Source organism: Peromyscus californicus, unplaced genomic scaffold (assembly GCF_007827085.1).
Source record: "Peromyscus californicus insignis strain IS unplaced genomic scaffold, ASM782708v3 Scaffold_18__1_contigs__length_77618521, whole genome shotgun sequence".
Taxonomy (NCBI): Eukaryota; Metazoa; Chordata; class Mammalia; order Rodentia; family Cricetidae; genus Peromyscus; species Peromyscus californicus.
Window position 1 is genome coordinate 49596805 of NW_026294480.1, and position 19626 is coordinate 49616430.

The 19626-nt window shown below is 45.4% G+C and overlaps 1 protein-coding gene across 3 annotated transcripts in view; it reads right to left on the reverse strand.

Moving 5' to 3' along the window:
* Ocln (occludin) overlaps positions 1–19626 on the reverse strand; it is a 51922-nt gene that overhangs the window by 4930 nt on the left and 27366 nt on the right. For all 3 annotated transcript variants that reach the window (XM_052743351.1, XM_052743352.1, XM_052743353.1), the window contains exons 5-8: positions 11989–12137; positions 6873–7088; positions 3884–4055; positions 553–594 (exon numbers count right to left, since the gene is read on the reverse strand). In XM_052743351.1, the coding sequence (XP_052599311.1) occupies positions 553–594; positions 3884–4055; positions 6873–7088; positions 11989–12137 (579 nt within the window). The remainder of the gene's footprint in view (positions 1–552; positions 595–3883; positions 4056–6872; positions 7089–11988; positions 12138–19626) is intronic.

Below are 19626 nucleotides of genomic sequence, written 5' to 3' on the forward strand. Positions count from 1 at the left end.
CCCACTGTGACTTATACACTTATTTGCAGATATTCTTCAACTTTAAAGAAAGATTTTAGGGCTGGCCTTGGTAAACCACACCTTTGACCCTAGCAATGGAGGTACAGAGGCAAGTGGATCTCTGTGAGTTCAAGGCCAGCCTGGTCTATAAAGTTGAATTCCAGACCAGCCAGGTACCCAATAAAACTTTGTCTCAAAAAAGTTTTTAGGCCAGGTGGTGGTGGCGCACGCCTTTAATCCCAGCACTTGGGAGGCAGAGCCAGGCGGATCTCTTTGAGTTCGAGGTCAGCCTGGGCTACAGAGTGAGTTCCAGAACAGGTTCCAAAGCTACACAGAGAAACCCTGTCTCGAAAAACCAAAAAAAAAGAAAAAAAGTTTTTAGAAAGCCCGTATAAGCTTTAGCTACAAACAAACAAAATTAATGTTCCAACTTCTCAGTTATAATGCTCATATATAAATGACAGGGCCTTTGTCTATAATCAGTGTACATCTACACACATGGTACAGTCATCATAAATACTAAATAAGAGAGTCTTAAAATTAGATACTTACTCCTTTAACTTGCTTTAGTCTATTATATTCATCAGCGGCAGCCTACGAATGAGAAAAAAGGAAAATGTTTATTAAAGCATTTTCTCTCTCAAGAATAGCATTCTTTGGGACTGGAGAGACGAAAGCTCAGTCACGGAGAGCGTGGGCCTTCCAAGTATCATTTAAAAGGGCAAGCATAAGTCACACACACTCACTCTATGCAATTCTTAACAGTCACGGCTCAGTGAGCTCTCCCCTAAACTGTCTAGGCCTTTGTCTGCCTCCATTCCCACTCGGAGTATTTACTCAGACAGTCCTTGGTACACATAATGTGAATACACTGTCAATCATACTGTCTACGATGCTCAGATGTCAGTTTCTTGACTAGAATTTGAGTTCTCTGCAGAGAGGGACACAGGATTTTATCTTTCTAATTTCAGCATTTCAAATAATCAAATACACAATAACTGATTAATAAATGTTGAATGACTTGAGAAAGGCTTACCAAAATATCAGATAAAAGCTATAAAACAACATGTAAATCGAGGTACAGTAGCAGCACACACTTCACAACTGAGAACCAGATCGTCTCAACTGAAAACTGTAATAAGTACTGAATGAGCACAAAGCTCCGAGCAGCATATGAAGTGACAGGGGAGGATTATTTACTAATGTTCAAGGCAGTCACATGGCCCCCTAGCACATTACTGGGGAAATGTAGTCAGTAAAAGTCCGACGGACAATTGAAATGTTTGAAATGCATGCTCTCTAGAAAAACTGTTTCATATTTTGGATTATTTGTATTATTTGTATTAACTGCATGAGAACACAGAGCACAAAACTGAAAGGCTTACCAGTATCTTATTGGTACTACTCCATTTCCAGAGCATTATATACCCTTCAACAAATTATGGCACAATCATAAAATTAAAAATTGTATAGCTACTTTTAGGCATACACATTTTTTGTTTTGTTTTGTTTTGTTTTGTTTTTCGAGACAGGGTTTCTCCGTGTAGCTTTGCGCCTTTCCTGGAACTCACTCTGTAGACCAGGCTGGCCTCGAACTCACAAATATCCTCCTGCTTCTGCCTCCCGAGTGCTGGGATTAAAGACGTGCACCACCACCGCCCGGCTAGGCATACACATTTTAAGAAGCCAAACATGATGGCACAAACTTGAAATCCTAGTAGGTAGGAGGCAGGAGGATACAGGGTTCAAAGTCAGCCTATGCTACAGAGGCAGATCCTGCGTCAATAAAAGTAGACATTTATTATTGATACAAAACAATAACCACAAACCATTTCTGCGTAAAGGAGTGGGAAACAGGCAGTGCTAGAGCATAATGTTTAAGCAGCGGTGGGAGGGAGCTTGCCTAGCATGTTGTCTATCTGCAAAAGGAAAGAAGAAGAAAAGCCAGGTGTGATGACACACGCCTGTGATACTAGCCCTAAGCAAGAGGACTTCAAGTCCCCCTGAGCTACACAGTAACATATGAGACCTTGTCTCATAATTTGCAAAAAAAAGAAGTGAGCCCAAAGGGAGAGGATAAAGGTACACAGGAAGCAACCAAAATCATCCCCATGGTCAAACTAGAACCATTGGAGCCACTACAGTGTGCATTATATTGGTAAATTGTCACATACTGTTTGAGCTCAGTGAGAAGCTGGCTCTGGAGGCAGGCAGGGTTGCCCGTCCCCTTCAGACCAAGCATGTTTGTGTCAAGTGTCCTCTCAAACCCCTTATCTGGGAATGGACTCACCAGCCATACTCTGTGACTGGGAGGGAAGCCTATATAGCAAAAGAGCCTGAGAGTAACAACATCGTGTCCTTGAGACCAGCTAGAGAGTGAACCATTTCCAACACAGGCTACTGGGGTTCACCTCATGATATAAGTGTCTGCACTGGGAACCAGAGGCTGAAGTTCGGCAGGGGAAGTTCATCGATGCAGAGGAAGCTCAGTTGGGAACAACAGCCTTACAGAGGCTTCCCCAGTGTTTCTGCTGGATGTATGCAAGCCCCCATGATGACATTACCGCCTGTGGTTATTTGTTCTTATGCTTGAAAGCCTAACTCAAGAGGACACAGGGCTCTGCCCTGGGACTCTTTCAGGAACTCTCAGTTTTCTGCCTCTGCCTCTGAATGATGGGATTAAAGGCACGGACTACGACGCCCAGCTTAATTTTAATTTCAATATTTTGTGTATGGGCGCTTTACCTGCAGGTAAATTTGCACATCACTTATGCTTGGTCTTTGTATAAGCTAAAAAAGGGCATCAGATACCCTGGAACCTGGGGTTACACATGGTTGAGAACTGACAAGTGGGCACTAGGAATTGAACCCTAATCCTCTGGGAGAAAAGCCAGTTCAAAACAAGTCCTCATGGAAGACTGTGTCTGGCTACCTGCACTCCTGGCATTCTCTTGGTAACCAAGTTTTTCTGGAGTATGTGGTAGAAATTTAAGGAGGAATCCCCCTCCACCCCACCCCCCATGTAGTCCTGGCTAGCCTAGAACTCAGTGTGTAGACTAGAATGGACAAACTCACAGAGGTCCTGCCCCTGCCTCCCAAGTGCTGAGATTAAAAGTGTGTAAGCACCACCCAAGGGAGATACTTGTATGGGTCCAATTCTGAATTGAGGTTTTTACAATAAGAATGAATTGTATTTATAAATAGAAAAATTAATATGGCCATTTCTTTTAAATAAGAAGGGATACATTTATGTATCTAGATTATTGCTTTGTAACTTTTTTTTCCCCCCAGATAGAGTTTCTCTGTGTAAGATTCTGGCTGTCCTAGAACTCACTTTGTAGACCAGGCTGGCCTCGAACTCACTGAGATCCACCTGCCTCTGCCTTCACCTGCTGGGATTAAAGTCGAGTGCCACCACTGCCCAGCTGTTTTGTAACTTTTTAATCTATTTATCGTGTGTGTGTATGTGTGTGTGTGTGTGTGTGTGTGTGTGTGTGTGTGGTGTGAAGCCAGGCAAGGTGGTGCACATGTCTGAAATCCCAGTACTTGGGAAGTAAAGGCAAAAGCATCAGAAATTCAATGTCATCCTCAGCCATACAGTGAGTTCCAGGTCAGCCTGAAGTATGTGAGACCCCGTCTTTAAAAACACAGACGAGGGGCTGGAGAGATGGCTCAGAGGTTAAGAACACTGGCTGTTCTTCCAGAGGTCCTGAGTTCAATTCCCAGCAACCACATGGTGGCTCACAACCATTTGTAACGAGATCTGGTGCCCTCTCCTGGCATGCAGGCGTACATGGAGGCAGAATGTTGTACACATAATAAATAAATAAATCTCTTAAAAAAAAAAAAAAGACAGACGAAACAAATTAGGTTTGGACCTTACCATATACTCTTCACTTTCTTCTCTGTAGTCATCCAATTCTCTGTCTAGACGAGAGAGCTCTTTATTGACGTCGTCGAGTTCAGCCTGTAAACTCTTGTACTCCTGCAGACCTGTGTCAAAATTCCTCTTGTAGAGCTGTCTTTGTTGATCTGAAGTGATAGGTGGATACTCCCTGAGAAGTGAAGGAGGAAACGGTCACATGAGTACCCTTCGCACATAGAAAAAGCTAGTGGTGCCGGGCAGTGGAGGTACATGCCTTATACCCCAGCACTTGGGAGGCAGAGGCAGGCAGATCTCTGTGAGTTCGAGGCCAGCCTGGGCTACAGAGTGAGTTCCAGGACAGCCAAGGCTACACAGAGAAACCCTGTCTTGAAAAGCCAAAGAAAAAAAAAAGAAAGAAAGAAAAAGAAGAAGCTGGTGGCTCCCCTCACAGACATTACACTGTATGTAAGGAGTATGAAACCATATTCTCTTGTTTTCTGTTGTGTCCTAGGAGACAGAGGTGGGGTGCAATTCAATTCTACGAAGAACTATTACCGAGACTGTAAGGGTGATCCACCTATAACACCCCATTGGCTGCACAGGCACTTCGTCTGACGTAACTAACTAAGCGGCTATTCCCTTCCCGCCTCCACATTCTACGCACATGCCTCTCAAAGCCACATGCTTGTCAAGGGGATGTCCTTCTGCAAAGGAGAACGTCATTTGGTCACATGGCTGTGCTCCCTTGCTAAAACTTCTGCAGAAGCCCTCTGGAATGATTTCAGACCTGAAGACACCAAAGCTCAGTGCCAGACCATTTGCCGACACCACGTACAAGGTTCTGAGTTCAAACCCTACTACCACACAAAAAGAATGGTTATACTTTTTATATGACCATTCACTTTAAATAAATACGCCTCATATTTCTACAAATAAGTGCAAAAGTCATGAAATTTAAGGTTCCTAGTTAATAAGAATGCACCGATTCTCACTAATGATGCTACAGGGTAATAGAACACTTATGTTGAAAGTCTTAAATGCTGGAGCACAAAGCCTGTTTTGATCACTGCTGAACAGCTGGCTGGGAATGGCTGTTTCCTGCCGCCACCTACCATCTTCAGACCAGTTTGTTTATTTTTGGTCTTATTTTTCCCAACTGGAAACAGCTTATCTTGTTCTGTCATTAGAAAAGTATGTATTAAAAATGCACGCACAGGCTGGAGGCGTAGCTCAGCACTCAAGTGTGTGTTTAGTGTGTGTGACACCCTAGGTTCAATCTCCAGCATTAAAAAAAAAAAAATAAGAACATGTTCATTACATAAATGAACAATTGCATAATGTGACAATTCATGAAAATATGACGAATTAATGCTGGAATTCTGAAGCCAGCAAGATGGCTCAGCGGGTAGAGGTGCTTGCCTCCAAACCTGGAGACATGAGTTCGATCCCCAGGACCAACATGGTGTAAGGAGAAGTGGGTGACTCTGACTCCCTCAAATTATCCTCTAACCTGTGTGTGCGTGCGCGCGCACACACGCGCGCGCACACACACACACACACACACACTGCCCCACCCAAATAAAGAAACTGTAATAGACAATCTCGAAGATGGCTTCTGTATCTCTGGATGTGTTACCTATTCCCTGTATAGGAAGCTGACACATCAAAACATCCACTGGGAAAATACTTGGAATTATTTCACAGGAAGACGAAACTTCGTGGAATATGGGACTTAAATTTCAGCTCTCACAGTCAATAAAATGCCTTCATTTTAAAGAGAGAAAAATTATATCTTTTACGTAAAAGGAAAACAGAAACTCGAGACTTCTCAGAGTTTTCAGTTAAATGTCCCATTATACAAGTTAGACAAATATTTCACAGATAGATGAGTAAACCAGGCCAGTAAGACTCTCGTGGGCAAAGAATGCCACGTATGGGAGTCATAAGTAAGGGATGTGACAAGCTATCCATGCTCCTAACTCCTTGGGAAGCAAGGTCTATGAACCGACATTCATACTGCAAAAATTTCTGATGAACAGGGCAGCGGTGGCACACGTCTTCAATCCCAGCACTCAGGAGACAGAGACCGGTGAATCTCTGAGTTTGAGGCCAGACTAGTCTACAGACTGAGTTCTAGGACAGCCAGGGCTGCACAGAGAGACCCTGTCTCAAAAAGGAAAAGGAAAAGGAAAAGGAAAAGAGAAAGGAAAAGGGAAAGGAAAGGAAAGGAAAGGAAAGGAAAGGAAAGGAAAGGAAAGGAAAGGAAAGGAAAGGAAAGGAAAGGAAAGAAGATTCTGATGTCTGTTCTGGTGTCAGAATACCTAACAGGTAAAGGCTCCACCTCACACCTGTATATTTGGTGGTGGTGGACTAAAGCAGCCACTGAGACAAAGGCCTTAACCATAACTTCTGCTGCAACACTAAACTGTTTCCTTAACTGCTTACGAAACTGTCACAGGAGTTCTTCGGATTAAACTTTAAAAGAAACTCAGGGCTTACCATGAAAGTGTAACTTGAAGGGAAGTGCCAGAGGAAAGCCTGTGTGCGTGACTTGGAAATGTTATAGTCAGTCCAACACAATTCCCCTAAACCCAGGTTTTATTTCTTTGAAAGCCTTCCTTGAGTGTCTACCGGCAGAAGAGCCATTTCAGGGAGAAGTGCGTGTGAGAGAAACATGGTTACAGCCAAAAAGATCCCTCCGCTTCTGTTTTATAAAAGGGCACCAAAACACACACACACACACACACACACACACACACACACACACACACACACACACACACACACACACACCCAAGACTGTCTCAAAGCTTGGGGGACAGAAAATGAGATGGCAACATGACCCCAGTTTCAAAGGCAATAACTTAACCTGGCTGGTCCACCATGATGACAATAACCCTAAACCTGGCTGGTCAGCCTTGATGATAATAACCCTAAACGTGGCTGATCATCCATGATGACAACCAGAACGCTCAGGAGGCTCTGGAAAAGGAGAAAGGGGCCCTACCTGACCCAGTCCTCCTCCAGCTCGTCGCAGGATTCGCCCCCCGTCGTGTAGTCTGTCTCATAGTGGTCCGGCTCGGTTCTCCTCGACCTTCCCGCTCTTCCCTTTGTGGGAGCCCTTTTGGAAGGTGTCTCTGGGTTACCGCTGCTGCTGTAGCGAGGCTGTCTGAAGTCGTCCACAGGCGAAGTCAGAGGAAGCTCCTGAGCCACTTCGGGCACCCTAGTGAGAACACAGGCCAGCGCTCAGAGGCCAGCGAGCACGCTTTGAGCACACTTTGACTCTGCTGCCACCGCCCTGCAGCACCAGGAGACACCCCCACGCAGGGGCACTCATCCGCGGAGCTCATCCGCTGCGCTGAGCAGATAGCTGCCTGGCTTCCCGCGTTCGGTTTGGCACTAATTCACAACCCTCTAACACACAAGCAGCTTGAAAGCTCTGGTGAGAGGAGGGGGCCCATGCTTAAACTTCTAATGAAAAATGGATCTCATGCTTCCTTTTAGGAAGTTCAAACGAAGTTATAAGAGGTGTTGATCTGCCCTCTGCCAGAGACCGACTCTACAAAAGGATGTCAGGAAAATGAGCACAATTCTTTTCTGAAGGTTCTTCCAGCCCCCTGGAATGCCGTGCGAGGGCGAAGGCTCAGCTTACCCAGTGGAGATAGGCTCTTTGCAACATTAATTTTATGTTACTTATCCTTTCCAGATGAAAGTTTGAAAACCTACAATATTTAAACTAAAATGCTTCCTGGATTTGAGTATACCGGCAAATGCCTGTCATCCCAGCATTCAAGAGGTTCAAGCAGGAGAATCTTTGGGTCACCTTGGGTGGGCTACACAGTGAGACCCTGTCTAAACCCCCACCATTCAAAGGAAGGAGTTTATTGAGTTTTTTTTTTTTGTTGTTGTTGTTGTTTTGTTTTGTTTTTCGAGACAGGGTTTCTCTGTGTAGCTTTGGAGCCTGTCCTGGAACTCACTCTATAGCCCAGGCTGGCCTCGAACTCACAGAGATCCACCTGCCTCTGCCTCCCGAGTGCTGGGATTAAAGGTGTGTGCCACCACCTTCTGGCTAAGTATTCTTTTAACTCTCTCTGTGTTGATCTGAAAGCCATGTAGAAGCCACAGGAGGTTTACCATAACACTTATTATGTTTCTAATGTAATTATTTCATGTTGCATCAGATTTTAAATTGGGTATAATGTTCCTGCCACGAGCACGAAAACAAAGCCCAATGCAGCAATAAAAAGTAAGGGCTGGGAGGAGCCCACGCTACTTCCGAGTAACAGAAACAAGTGTGACTTTGCTCAGTAACAGTAAGAACAGAAATGAACAAAGAAACACTGTTACCTTGCTCTGAAAGGGTAAGAACAGAAAGGAACCAAGGACTAGGCTTCCTGAGTTATCGCCTGGCTATTCAAACCAACTGTTAGAATGTCTGACGCTTTTCCCCCTTCTCACACTTTCCTTTTTCCCCTTTGTGGTTGATGCTAGGGACTACCTGGGGCCTCACGAATAGCTCGGCAAGCACTCAACCATCAAGCTGCGTCTCCAGCCCTTCGCTCCCCTCCCACCCCCAGTTCTACTGCTTCCAACTTACAGAATCCAGAAGCTGAGATTTTATCTCCCAGGCTTACCGGTTTCTAGGGCGGCTCAGTTCTCACTACTGCCAGGACCTTAGAAGTCTAACCACACTGAAGCAACGCTGGCCCTAAAGCTTGGGGGAATGGATGTGCAGTTGGGGAGAGAGGGGGGTGGACGTATTTATTTCTTCTGTCGAAATCTACTCAGCCAGTGTAGCTGTACATGTTATGCTAACACTCGGCTTCCTTGAGGGTCAATGATTAACAAGTTCTTCGACACTCTACCCACAATACCAGCTGCTGTGTGTGCTTTTTTGCTCTGAGGCAGCAAAACAAGCCTTTGTTGTTGTCCTTCGTTTTGAAGCGGTTTGTTTGTTTTTGAGACAGGGTGTTCTGCAGCCCTGGCCTCAAATTCACAATACAGCCGAGGAAAACCTTGAACTCTTGACCCTCCTGCCTCCACTTCCTCAAGGGCTAAGACTACAGGTATGTACCACCATGCCAGGCTTCAAATAAAACCTTTGGGATTATGGTTGGTCTATTTGAGGGTCTTTGCATCAGCTCCTGCCTCCCGGTTCCTGCCCTCCATGAGTTCCTGTCCTGATTTCCTTCACTGATGAACAGTGATATAGAAGCATAAGCCAAACAAGCCCTCTCCTCCCCAACTTGCTTTCATCATGGTGTTTCATCACAGTAACAGTAACCCTAACTAAGACAAGTGGGTACCAGGATAGTGGGGTATTGCCATGACAGACCTGACCATATTGTTTGGGGGAGGATGAGCTGTTCTAGCTTTGAAGGTAAGAATGTTGAGAGCAGTGTAGATGATGGAGGCCTGGCTTGGGAAGTTTCAGAGGGAAGCAAAGCAAAGATTCCGGCCATTTATGTGAAGAATCTGGAGTTCTGGTCAGTTGGGGATGAAGAATCGGTTGTGATTAGCAAAAGACCAGAGCCGCTCAAGTAAAACCTTTGAGTTACTGGGATCATCCATGCTGGTTAGCTGAAGCTGAGAAATTAGTGGTGATTAAGAATAGACCAGCCAGCCGGGCGGTGGTGGTGCACGCCTTTAATCCCAGCACTCGGGAGGCAGAGCCAGGCGGATCTCTGTGAGTTTGAGGCCAGCCTGGGCTACCAAGTGAGTTCCAGGAGAGGCGCAAAGCTACACAGAGAAATCCTGTCTCGAAAAACCAAAAAAAAAAAAAAAAAAAGAAAGAAAAAGAAAAAAGAAAAGACCAGGCATAAATCATTTCGAAATACAAAAGCAGAATTGGGCGACACTCAAAGATGTAAATCCATAAGCTGGAAGTGGCAGCACACACTTGTAGTCCCAGCCCATGGGAGTCAGAGGCAGGGGGACAGTTGTGAATTTAAGGCCAGCCCAGTCTCTATAGTGAGTCTCAGACCAGCTGGATTACACAGCAAAGCCTCATCTGAAGAGTCAAAACAGAGCGGACAGGATGGCAGAGCAGGGAAAAGCACTTGTGATGCACGCCTGATGACCTGAGTGTGATTCTCCGGGACCCACGACAGGAGAGAACCAACTCCCCAAAGCTGTCCTCTGGCCTGCACAATAAAATAGTACAACAAATAAAAGCTGTTTTTAAAAAAAGGAAAAAAAGAAAAAAGACAAGACCAGCATCATTGAGGTGAAATCTTCAGGGAAATGCTTCCAGAAGGCACAGAGAAGCTGTGTTCCAGAGGTGGCCATGCTGGCAGCCGAATTTGGTGGTCTAAGAGTCACCCAGGTGGCACTGGTTTTGAAGGCATGAAAGGGTCATGGAGAGCAGTTGAGGTTTGGCTCTGTGAGAGGCCAGGAGAGACCACTGGTGAAGGTACATGAAGTAAGGAGGTATTTAACTTAGTGTTTATGTTACCGGAGCCCACGGCGGCCCTTCATTCTGACACACTTCCCTCATCTGCCTTCACTGTTGTTGTGGCCTTGGAGCGACTGTTCTGCATTTCCGCCCGCCTTTGTTTGGCGAACTCTGTGAGAACGTGAAGGTGTATTCCCAGGAGTACTTAGCTTTGGCGTTGTATGAATGCCTGGTGTTCAAGACCAAACAGGACTGAAAACAGATTTACTAGAATCCTCCCTTTCTGATGAAACGCTTTTAGTGGAGGAGGAGAAGCAACAGTCAGGGTTGGTGAGCCGGCTCAGCCATGAAGAGAGCCTGCCACTTCCAGGGGACCCAAGTCAAGTTCCCAGCACCCCCGTCAGGAAGCTCACAACCATCTGTCACTCCAGCTCCAGGGGACCTGACACCTGGCCTCCACTGGCACCTGCCACACACACACACGCACACGCACACACACACACACACACACACACACACACACACACACACACACACACACGTAATTTAAAATAAAATAAATCTTTTTTAAAAATAGTATTAGAGAATTATTAATTCTTTTAAATTTTCATTCAGTACATTTTGATCATATTCACCCCTATTTCTCCCCATAACGCCTAATGTAACTCTTATTTTTGTTAAGGGAATAGATGGTAAGACACATGAAATTACTAGTTACTCAAGACGGAGTTAAGTGAGTATGATGGGGAGGCAGCACACATTAACTGTGAGAGCCACACACGCCAGCAACATGGGAAGCAGAAAAGAAATGCTAATTCTGGATGTGCTCCCAGTGCATCCTCCCTGAGCTCAGTCATGCCAGGCTTAGTCCTTAAGATGGCGATGTCGGGTGGCACTGTGGACCTTTAAGCAGTGGAGCCTTCTGGGAGGTTTTCAAGGTCCCTAAGAGTGTTCCCCTTCAAAAGGACTGAGGTACATTTCAACCTGTGACTCATCCTCTCTCACCTCCACACATGCCCCTGCCATGATGCTGTCATCACTACGAGGTCCTCACCAGAGCCAATCAGGGGCCAGTGTTCTTACCTCCCCAACTACGAGGTTTACAAAGTAAATCTGCCTTGGGTATTTTGTTAAACGGTGAAAAACAGACAAATAACCCAAATTCCCGAATTCAAATAGTGTGTTCTAGTTTAACAGGCGTGTGTGGATAGAGCTGATCGAGGTGCACCCTTTCCTGTCTATTTGTGAGACCTAATATTCACAGGCAAAGGGAGAAAGCTAAGTGGTGCACATACCTCCGTTCAGTTAACTTCCACGCTCATCTCCAAGCAGAGCGCAGACCCCCACTCCTAATGAAAAGCCAAATACCCGGCCTTTCAATACAATTAGATGAAAGGAAGGAGTTTCATCCTCCTCGTAAAGATCACTGTAAACAGGAAGGAGGATTTGTCCAGCTTTCGTGGGTGCTGGTAGATACTTTTTAAAGGAGAATGGCTCTGTCACTTCTCACTCTTGTGACTCCCAACAGTGTGAGGGAGGATGGCACAAAGCAATAAGCCAACATTCCTCTTTTTTTTTTTTTTTTTTTTTTTTTTTTGGTTTTTCGAGACAGGGTTTCTCTGTGTAGCTTTGCGCCTTTTCCTGGAACTCACTTGGTAGCCCAGGCTGGCCTCGAACTCGCCAACATTCCTCTTTAAACAATTTTTTATCAAATTAAGGTGCTACTTACAATGGTGTTGACTTATAGAAAGACTCTGGGTATGACCGCTTGTCATTCACTTTGCCGTTGGAGGAGTAGGCCATCGGACTGTCAACTCTCTCCACATAGTCAGATGGTGGTGGAGGCATGTCTTGTGTGCCTGCAGACACATTTTTAACCTTAAAAAAAAAAAAAAAAAAACTTAAGAGACGACGCCATAATTTACTTATAATTGAAAGGGTTAAAGAAATGGGGGAAAAGTTATTGCAATATAATATAGCTAATAGTTATTTAGCTCAGAATGAAATTAAGTGAAATAATTAGCTACGGTAATTATCTTACCCACCCACCTATCTCATCCATATCAGAAGCAGCTCATATATGGAATGGGGGGAAACAAGTTCAGTTCCCAACACCCCACATCAGGCAGCTCACAACCATCTATCTATAAATCCAGCTCCAAAGGATCCAATACTGTCTTCTGGCCGTTGTGGACATCTGCATGCTTGTGTGCACATTTACACACACACTAAAAATAAATCTTTAGAAAAGAATAATGGCATCGGGCTATTTGGATGCCTCCAGATCTCACTGTCCTCGCCTGCATGAACTGGGGCAATCACTCACTTCATAAGGATGCTTGAATGATTAAAGGGCAGGAGGAAGAATCTTATCTACTACAGTGTCTTCTGGACACAGTAATACTAACTCCTAATACACTGGACACAAGTAAATCCTTTAGGCCGGGTGGTGGTAGCGGCGGCGCACGCCTTTGTTCCCAGCACTCAGGAGGCAGAGGCAGGCAATCTCACTGAGCTCGAGGCCAGCCTGGTCTACAGAGCAAATTCCAGGACAGCCAGGACTGTTACACAGAGAAACCCTGTCTCGAAAAACAAACAAAAATCCTTTAGATCCAATTGAGCATTTTTCTCCCCACAGAACTGGCAAGTAATGGCAAACTTGTAATTGGATTATTCTGCTATTTTATACTCTTGCAATTATTACCAGCATCTTTGCGATAGGTACACCTTATAGTTCGTGTTCTCTGCTGTGAGAGTACTCAGTGATTTTCTTCATTGTTTCATATTCAGGGTTAGAAAGGAATGGGATCATTTCCCTCCGAGAAAGTGGAATTCAGGGCCAGGGCCAAGCCAGCAGGTGGGTTTCCAGGGAGTGTACTTAGATTCCACTGCAGGGGGCCCGGGTGGGAACCATTCTTGGCTCCCACTGAATTCCTTACAATAGAACACAACACCCTCTCAGGCAATAGCTTTGCCAAGTCAAAGGCCTGCTCTTACTCTAGAGACCTCATCAGAAGTATAAAAGGCTTCCTTTTCTTAAAAGCCTGTCTTACATTTCTCCAGGATCCCATCCCCTTCCTTTCCCTTCCAGCAGGAACTTTTCTGGAGGCTTCGTGCTGCCTGGAATGCCCTTCCCCCTCTCTTTGCCTGCTAATCCCTCACTGGGCTCTAAATCTCGGTTCAAATGCAGCCATCTTGTAGTGGCCTTTCACTCAAGTCCCTGCAGGGTGAGGTACAAAGTCTCCTATCTCCCCACATCTATCTCTATAAACTCCAGCCAGGGCACCTACTCACTGCCACAATGTCGCTTACTCACGCAACGGCTCACTCATTTATCTCTAACTTCTGGAGACAATGGACTATTCACAGGCCACCAACCCGGGACTGGCCTGCTAACAACGCTCAACAGCAGATGGCTTCCTAGGCACAGTCTTACAGGTATGACACCTCTCTCAGAAATGAGCAAGCTGTGGCTCAAGGGACTGGATAACTTTCCCAAGGACCTAGACCTAATAAAAACAGTAATGCGGGCAGCCTTGCTCCCGGAGTCTCCAAAGCCCCGCCCAGTGTCTGCACAGGTCAGGAGCCCAGAGCCTGGCCTTCAAGATGACCCGCATTGTAGAAGGGCAGCACCAAACCCCACAGGCTGTCCCTCTGAGTTACACACATGCTGTGTCACAGGTGCACCCAGAGACACATACACACACACACACACACACACACACACACACACACACACACACACACACACACACAAATTAATAAGTGGAGTAAAAAGAAGCCCAGAGCTTGCTGGAAAAGGATTTCCTGGGGAACTAGAGGCAAAGAACATAGAGCGAAAGTACAACTAAGATCTGTCTTGGGAGAAGAAAAACTCAGAGTCATCATTCCCAGGGCCAAATGTTGGGCTCGTCAATCCACAGCAGCCTCAGGCAAGCCCTGGGCCAAGCCTCCACCCCAGGGTCTTCATGCATGAAACAGAACTGACAGAGAAAGGAAATGGAAATCCACACAACAGAGTCCAGCCAACCAAGGAATGCCTCAGACTCACTCTTGAGATTAAATTCAAAGGTTTATCTCAGAAACCTATCTCACACAAACAAGTTTAAAGAATAGAATAATTAATTTTTAGAGGTACACAGGGTACATCAATAAGAAGGTACATATTCCAATTAAAAAAAAAAAAAGAAAGAAAACAGACTGTATCTGGGCATAATGGGACATAACCTTAAGCCCAGCACTTGGGAGGCAGAGGCAGGTGGACCTCTGTGAGTTTGAGGCCAGCCTGACAGCCAGGGCTATATAGTGAGACCCTGCCCCTCCCCCCCCAAAAGAACTTTTTCTGACAAGTCAAAATACAATATATTATTTTAAAGAGCCATACAAGAAGTAATTATGGGGCGGGGGTGGTGGAATGGTGTGATGAACCAATAAACTATTGATCAATTTTTAAAAAAAAAGAAGTAATTATGATGAGGACAGATTTTATTCAAAATTTAATTACACTCATTAGAAGGATGCCAATTATGTCACCTGCGAACAAAACCTTGTGACTTCATTGAACCTTCCCCCTGCTCCCTCCTAGAGTTAATGAAAACATCCTGCACCCTGGGGAATGGCAGAAGGAAAACAAAAAGAGGACTTGGCTTCAGAGCAACCAGGGTGGGCTCACAATGCTCCCCAGTCTCTGCCTTCCTCAGTGGAAACGAGATAGAGCATCAGGGTTCCGTGAACCCCATCTTCTCCACCCTGGCCCCCTCAAGTCAGAGTCAACAAAAAGCTCAAAGGTTGGGGAAAACACTTTTTTTTCTTTTTTCTTTCTTTTTTTCAGAGCTGAGGACTGAACCCAGGGCCTTGCGCTTGCTAGGCAAGCGCTCTACCACTGAGCTAAATCCCCAACCCCATGGAAAACACTTTTTCCTCATCAAAATCCACTTCCTGTCGTTTGTTTTGATGTGATGCTGCCATGACGACCATTCTCCATTCTCCTCTCCCCTGCCTTCCTCCCAAGTTCACCTGTGGGCCGTCAGGCTGGACCCACATCCAGCCAGTCTAGAGATGGGACGAAAGCCCTCTACTTCTAAGGAAAGGGAACTTCTCCTGGTGAGTGGCTATCATGTGCCGAGCAGTCTAATCATGTTTACTTAGCACCACCCAGGTAGATAGGATTATCAATAGTTTCTGATGAGGAAACTCAACTCAACCTGCTCAAAGCCAAACAGAAGATGGAATGGTTGCTGTGAAATCTAAGCCTTGTTCCTTCTCACTACACACTGTCCCTTCTAGTTCAACCTCAGCTTGAGGTGTGCATTGTGTCTAGGTACTTTCACCCATCCCTGAAACAAAGGAAATCATTCTGGGGGGGGGGGGGGGCTTAAACTCACTGTGCCCTAATGAGATACAAGGCAAAACCTCTACTTGTCTAACTTTGTGAGAGCAGTAATTTTACACAGAATTTAGTCACTAAGTGCTTGTGAGAATTCCACCCTCAGAGGGTTCCTCTTCCTGCTTGGTAGGGGAAATGGAGAGATTTCCCTGCACAGAGAGAAGCAGCCTAATCTCAAAGTGCCATCTCCAGTTTTACAACCTGCCCAACCCACCTTCATGAGCTACTATCCTCGCAAGTTCTCAACAGTAAGTGGTCTGACTTGTTTTTCCCGTTCCCTGGTATTTCATACCCGCAGATGCTCACCCCTGAAAAAGCTCGAAATGCCTTCTCAAAGTCCTTTCCCTTTTTTTCTTTTCACACTTTGGGTCATCTGAGATGTTCCCAGGGGGACCAATCCCACAAATGAAGCGGTCGGTCACAGACCAAATTGAAACAACTGGTTGGCTTAAGTGGCTCCGTGGCACTAAGGCCCTTGCTCGGCACCAGCGGATGTGGCCCCACAAAACTGTCCATGTATCAACAAAGGCAAATTCTAAGCCAGTGGCTATCCGTGCTTTGGAAGCAAGTCAGGAGCTATCAGAAGTCTGGGAGCAGGCAAGGTGGAGAAACCTTATTTTCACTGGGTGAACCTTATTGGTTATCTAATCCAGGGTTTCTTGCTGCGGAAACGGAAATCCTGGTGAAGGCCATTTTTTAAGACAGAGGTACTTGAGGCTACGGTTCCTTTACAGGAGAGCTGAAAAGCCAGAAAGACCCCTGAGGCAGCCACCACCCGATGTTCCAAACACCCTTCAGTTTCCTAATGCCCCTCAGTGCCCTTTCTTTTGCTACGGTACAGCATACAAAGTATGCCGTGCTGCAGCAAGGACTTCCACCTGCATTAACTCGAAGGCTAAACAGGTCTGCAGTGTAACAGCTGGAGCTAGACTTCAGAGAACAGGGGTTCTCAAATCATGCTCCCCAGAACAGCACACCTACCCTATCTGTTCAACCCCAATCCAAACCCACTAAATCAGAAACTAGGGGGCAGGACAGAGAAAACTGCTCTAACGAGCCCCCCCCCCCTTGGGGATTCTGATGGCAGCAGCGAGGAGGAGAGCCACTGACCGGACAGATGTTCTGTGCTGCAGACAGCTATACCCTGTTTAGATCATTACACCTATCCACATGGCTGAGTTTAGAAACATTAACTCTTGGTGCTGGAAATCTAGGAATTCCAGCTTTCAGAGAATCACAAAAGCACTCACTAGCTCTAACACAAACTCTTCCTCCTCCCACAGACCTCTCTAAACTAGGCTCTCAAGAACGTTCTGCCTTTTCTTGTCCTCTGACCCCTCTCCAGTCACAGCAGCGCTGGAACAGTCAGGGCCTACTGTACTACACCACTTGGGTGGTTCAGAAAGTCAGACAGGTTGCTGTTACTTCCGTTACATTCTGTTCCACCAGCGACCATCGACAACCATGTCATCTTTTCCACAGTGAGAGTCTAGTTACCAATGGTATAGGCAAGAACACTTGTACCGGGCAAGAGTGAAAAAGCTATTCAAGTCTTGTCCGTTGTCTAATGCTGATGACCGATACTGCCTGGTCACTCCACCCTGGCCATCATTTGTCTCCCACTAGGTACATCTGCATGCTGGGGGCGGTGACATGGAAAGCCTTGAAGAAAATGTCTGTTTTCACTGTAAGGTTGTAGCAGAGCAGACAGGAGTAAGCTACACTGCAATGATACAGTTGTGTACTTACATCTTGGATACTCTGTTACTATTACTGTCCTAACTGAAACGTATTGGGTGCAGGTGTATTCAATATATTTCTTACTAATAATTTCAATGTACAATGATTTTATCAGGATATAACACCCCCCCCATATAAAATCAAGGGGCACCAGTGCATATGTACAGTTTATTGTGTGTCAAATATACTTCTATAAAGCTGTTTTTTTTAAAAAAAAAAAAAAAAAAGCTGTTTTACTGGATATGGTTATATTGGCTGGCCTTTCATTGTTACACCAGCTTAACTATGGATGGAACTTTTATTTTCCCTGTTTACAGAGAACTAACCTATTACATTAAAACCCTCATTGGAAGTCTAGGACACTCAAACTATTCTGGAATGATCACAAGCAACAAGGTCCAAGCTGCACAAATCCTGTCCCAACTCTACACTTTCGTGGCTCTTTGTTTTGTTTTGTTTTTTAACTCTTCTGTCAACATTTTTAAGTTATAAAATTCAAACCCAAGTCACTTGGACGCCCTACACTAGCGAGAATTTGAAGAAGCAGCCTCTAAGCCCACCTGTCACCACAGCCAGCCACCATCTATCACTGTGGTGTCCCTGCCTCTCAGATCTTCATCGTCCATCTCAGACTCTTTAACTACGGCAGGGCAACCTGAAACTCAAGCTCTGACTTTCAATGGCCACCTCATTAGATAATGCAGCAATAAAAACTGATCTCGAGGCCAGGCGTGGTGGCACACGCCTCAGAAAAATTAAAAAAAGAGCTGATCTCAAGCACAACGTTCACAATCAACTTTTAAATATTTACCATAGAGGTGTAAACCCCTCCAGAGCCAGTACTGTTGTATTTAACCAGAGAAAGTGAATACGAATTTTCCTATAGTTTCTAAACTTTCTAAAACTGCTGGCTTGGCATGGGATTCGAACGGAAAATCAGCATGAATTACTCCATCTTTGAGGAATCAAGGGTGCTCGCCCTTCTCAACTCATCGATAACGCCCACAGGTGAGCAGTCCTGCCTCTGTCAACTCCTTAGAGCACAGCGCTTGCTCTTATAAAAAGGTCCTGCTCTACCAGGCAAGGGATCAGGGGAACATGGAGGCCTCACCAAGAGAGGCCAACAAACACACTCCAAACTACTCGCTGTAAGCGATCCACATTGTACCCTGAACTTACACCTGCTCAGCCGGCTCCAGACAAAAACAAAAGGGGGATTCACAATTAATTCAAATAGCATGTTTACAGTGCACATTGTCCGCTCAGCATGTGTCCCTAGAAACCCTTTTCTCATTCTACACAAATGCCATACCACGTGGCCACAGGTGGTTAGTGCAAGGAGGCCACGTGACCCAACCTAACTCAGCCATGCATGGTCCCTTTCCAGCCCGTTTGAGAAGAAGTAGTATGAAATAGTCAAGCTGGATGTAGCAACACATAGGATCCCAGCACTTGGAAGGTAGAGACAGGAGGATCGTAAATGCAAGATCATCCTTAGCAACCTGAGCTACAAACAACCTTGTAAAAAAAAAAAAAAAAAGGAAAAAAATCTCAAGAACTCCAAGTGTCTGCTTTCTGCCTGTGTTCCCAAGATCAAGTGAAGCCTACCCAGGCAGGAAGAGATCAAGGTGAGCACCCAAGTCCTAAGCACCTTTAGAAAATCCCTGATTTTAGCTGTCACTGATACACAGCCTCGCCATTGCCCTCTGAGGCGAAGTTGTTTCAACTCTTTCGAAGGTTTCATGTGTTTTAAATAAATCCTTTTCTTTACCCAAGCAAATTCAAGTTGCTTCTGTTACCTATAACTAGGACATACATCAAAATTCTTCTGTGTATAATCAGCTATTTTCCTTTCCAAATCCCTGAAGTTGGACAACCATCCTTTTAATCAGCTACATCTCACACCAGTCTTGAGAGGCAGACAAAATAACTGCACAAAGGAACAGAGATGCGAGGCTGAAGAGATGGCTCAGTGGTTAAGAGGAACCGGGTTCAATTCCCAGCACCCACATGGCAGCTCACAACTGTCTGTAACTCCAGTTCCAGGGGATCCGACTCTCACACAAAGACATGCAAGTCAAGTACCAGTGCAAAGAAAAAAAAAAATTTTAATTACATTTGGAGCTGGAGAAATGGCTCAGCAGTTAAGAGCATTGGCTGCTCTTCCAGAGGACCCGGGTTCAATTCCCAGCACCCACATGGGCAGCTCACAGCTGTCTGTAATTCAAGTTCCAGTGGATC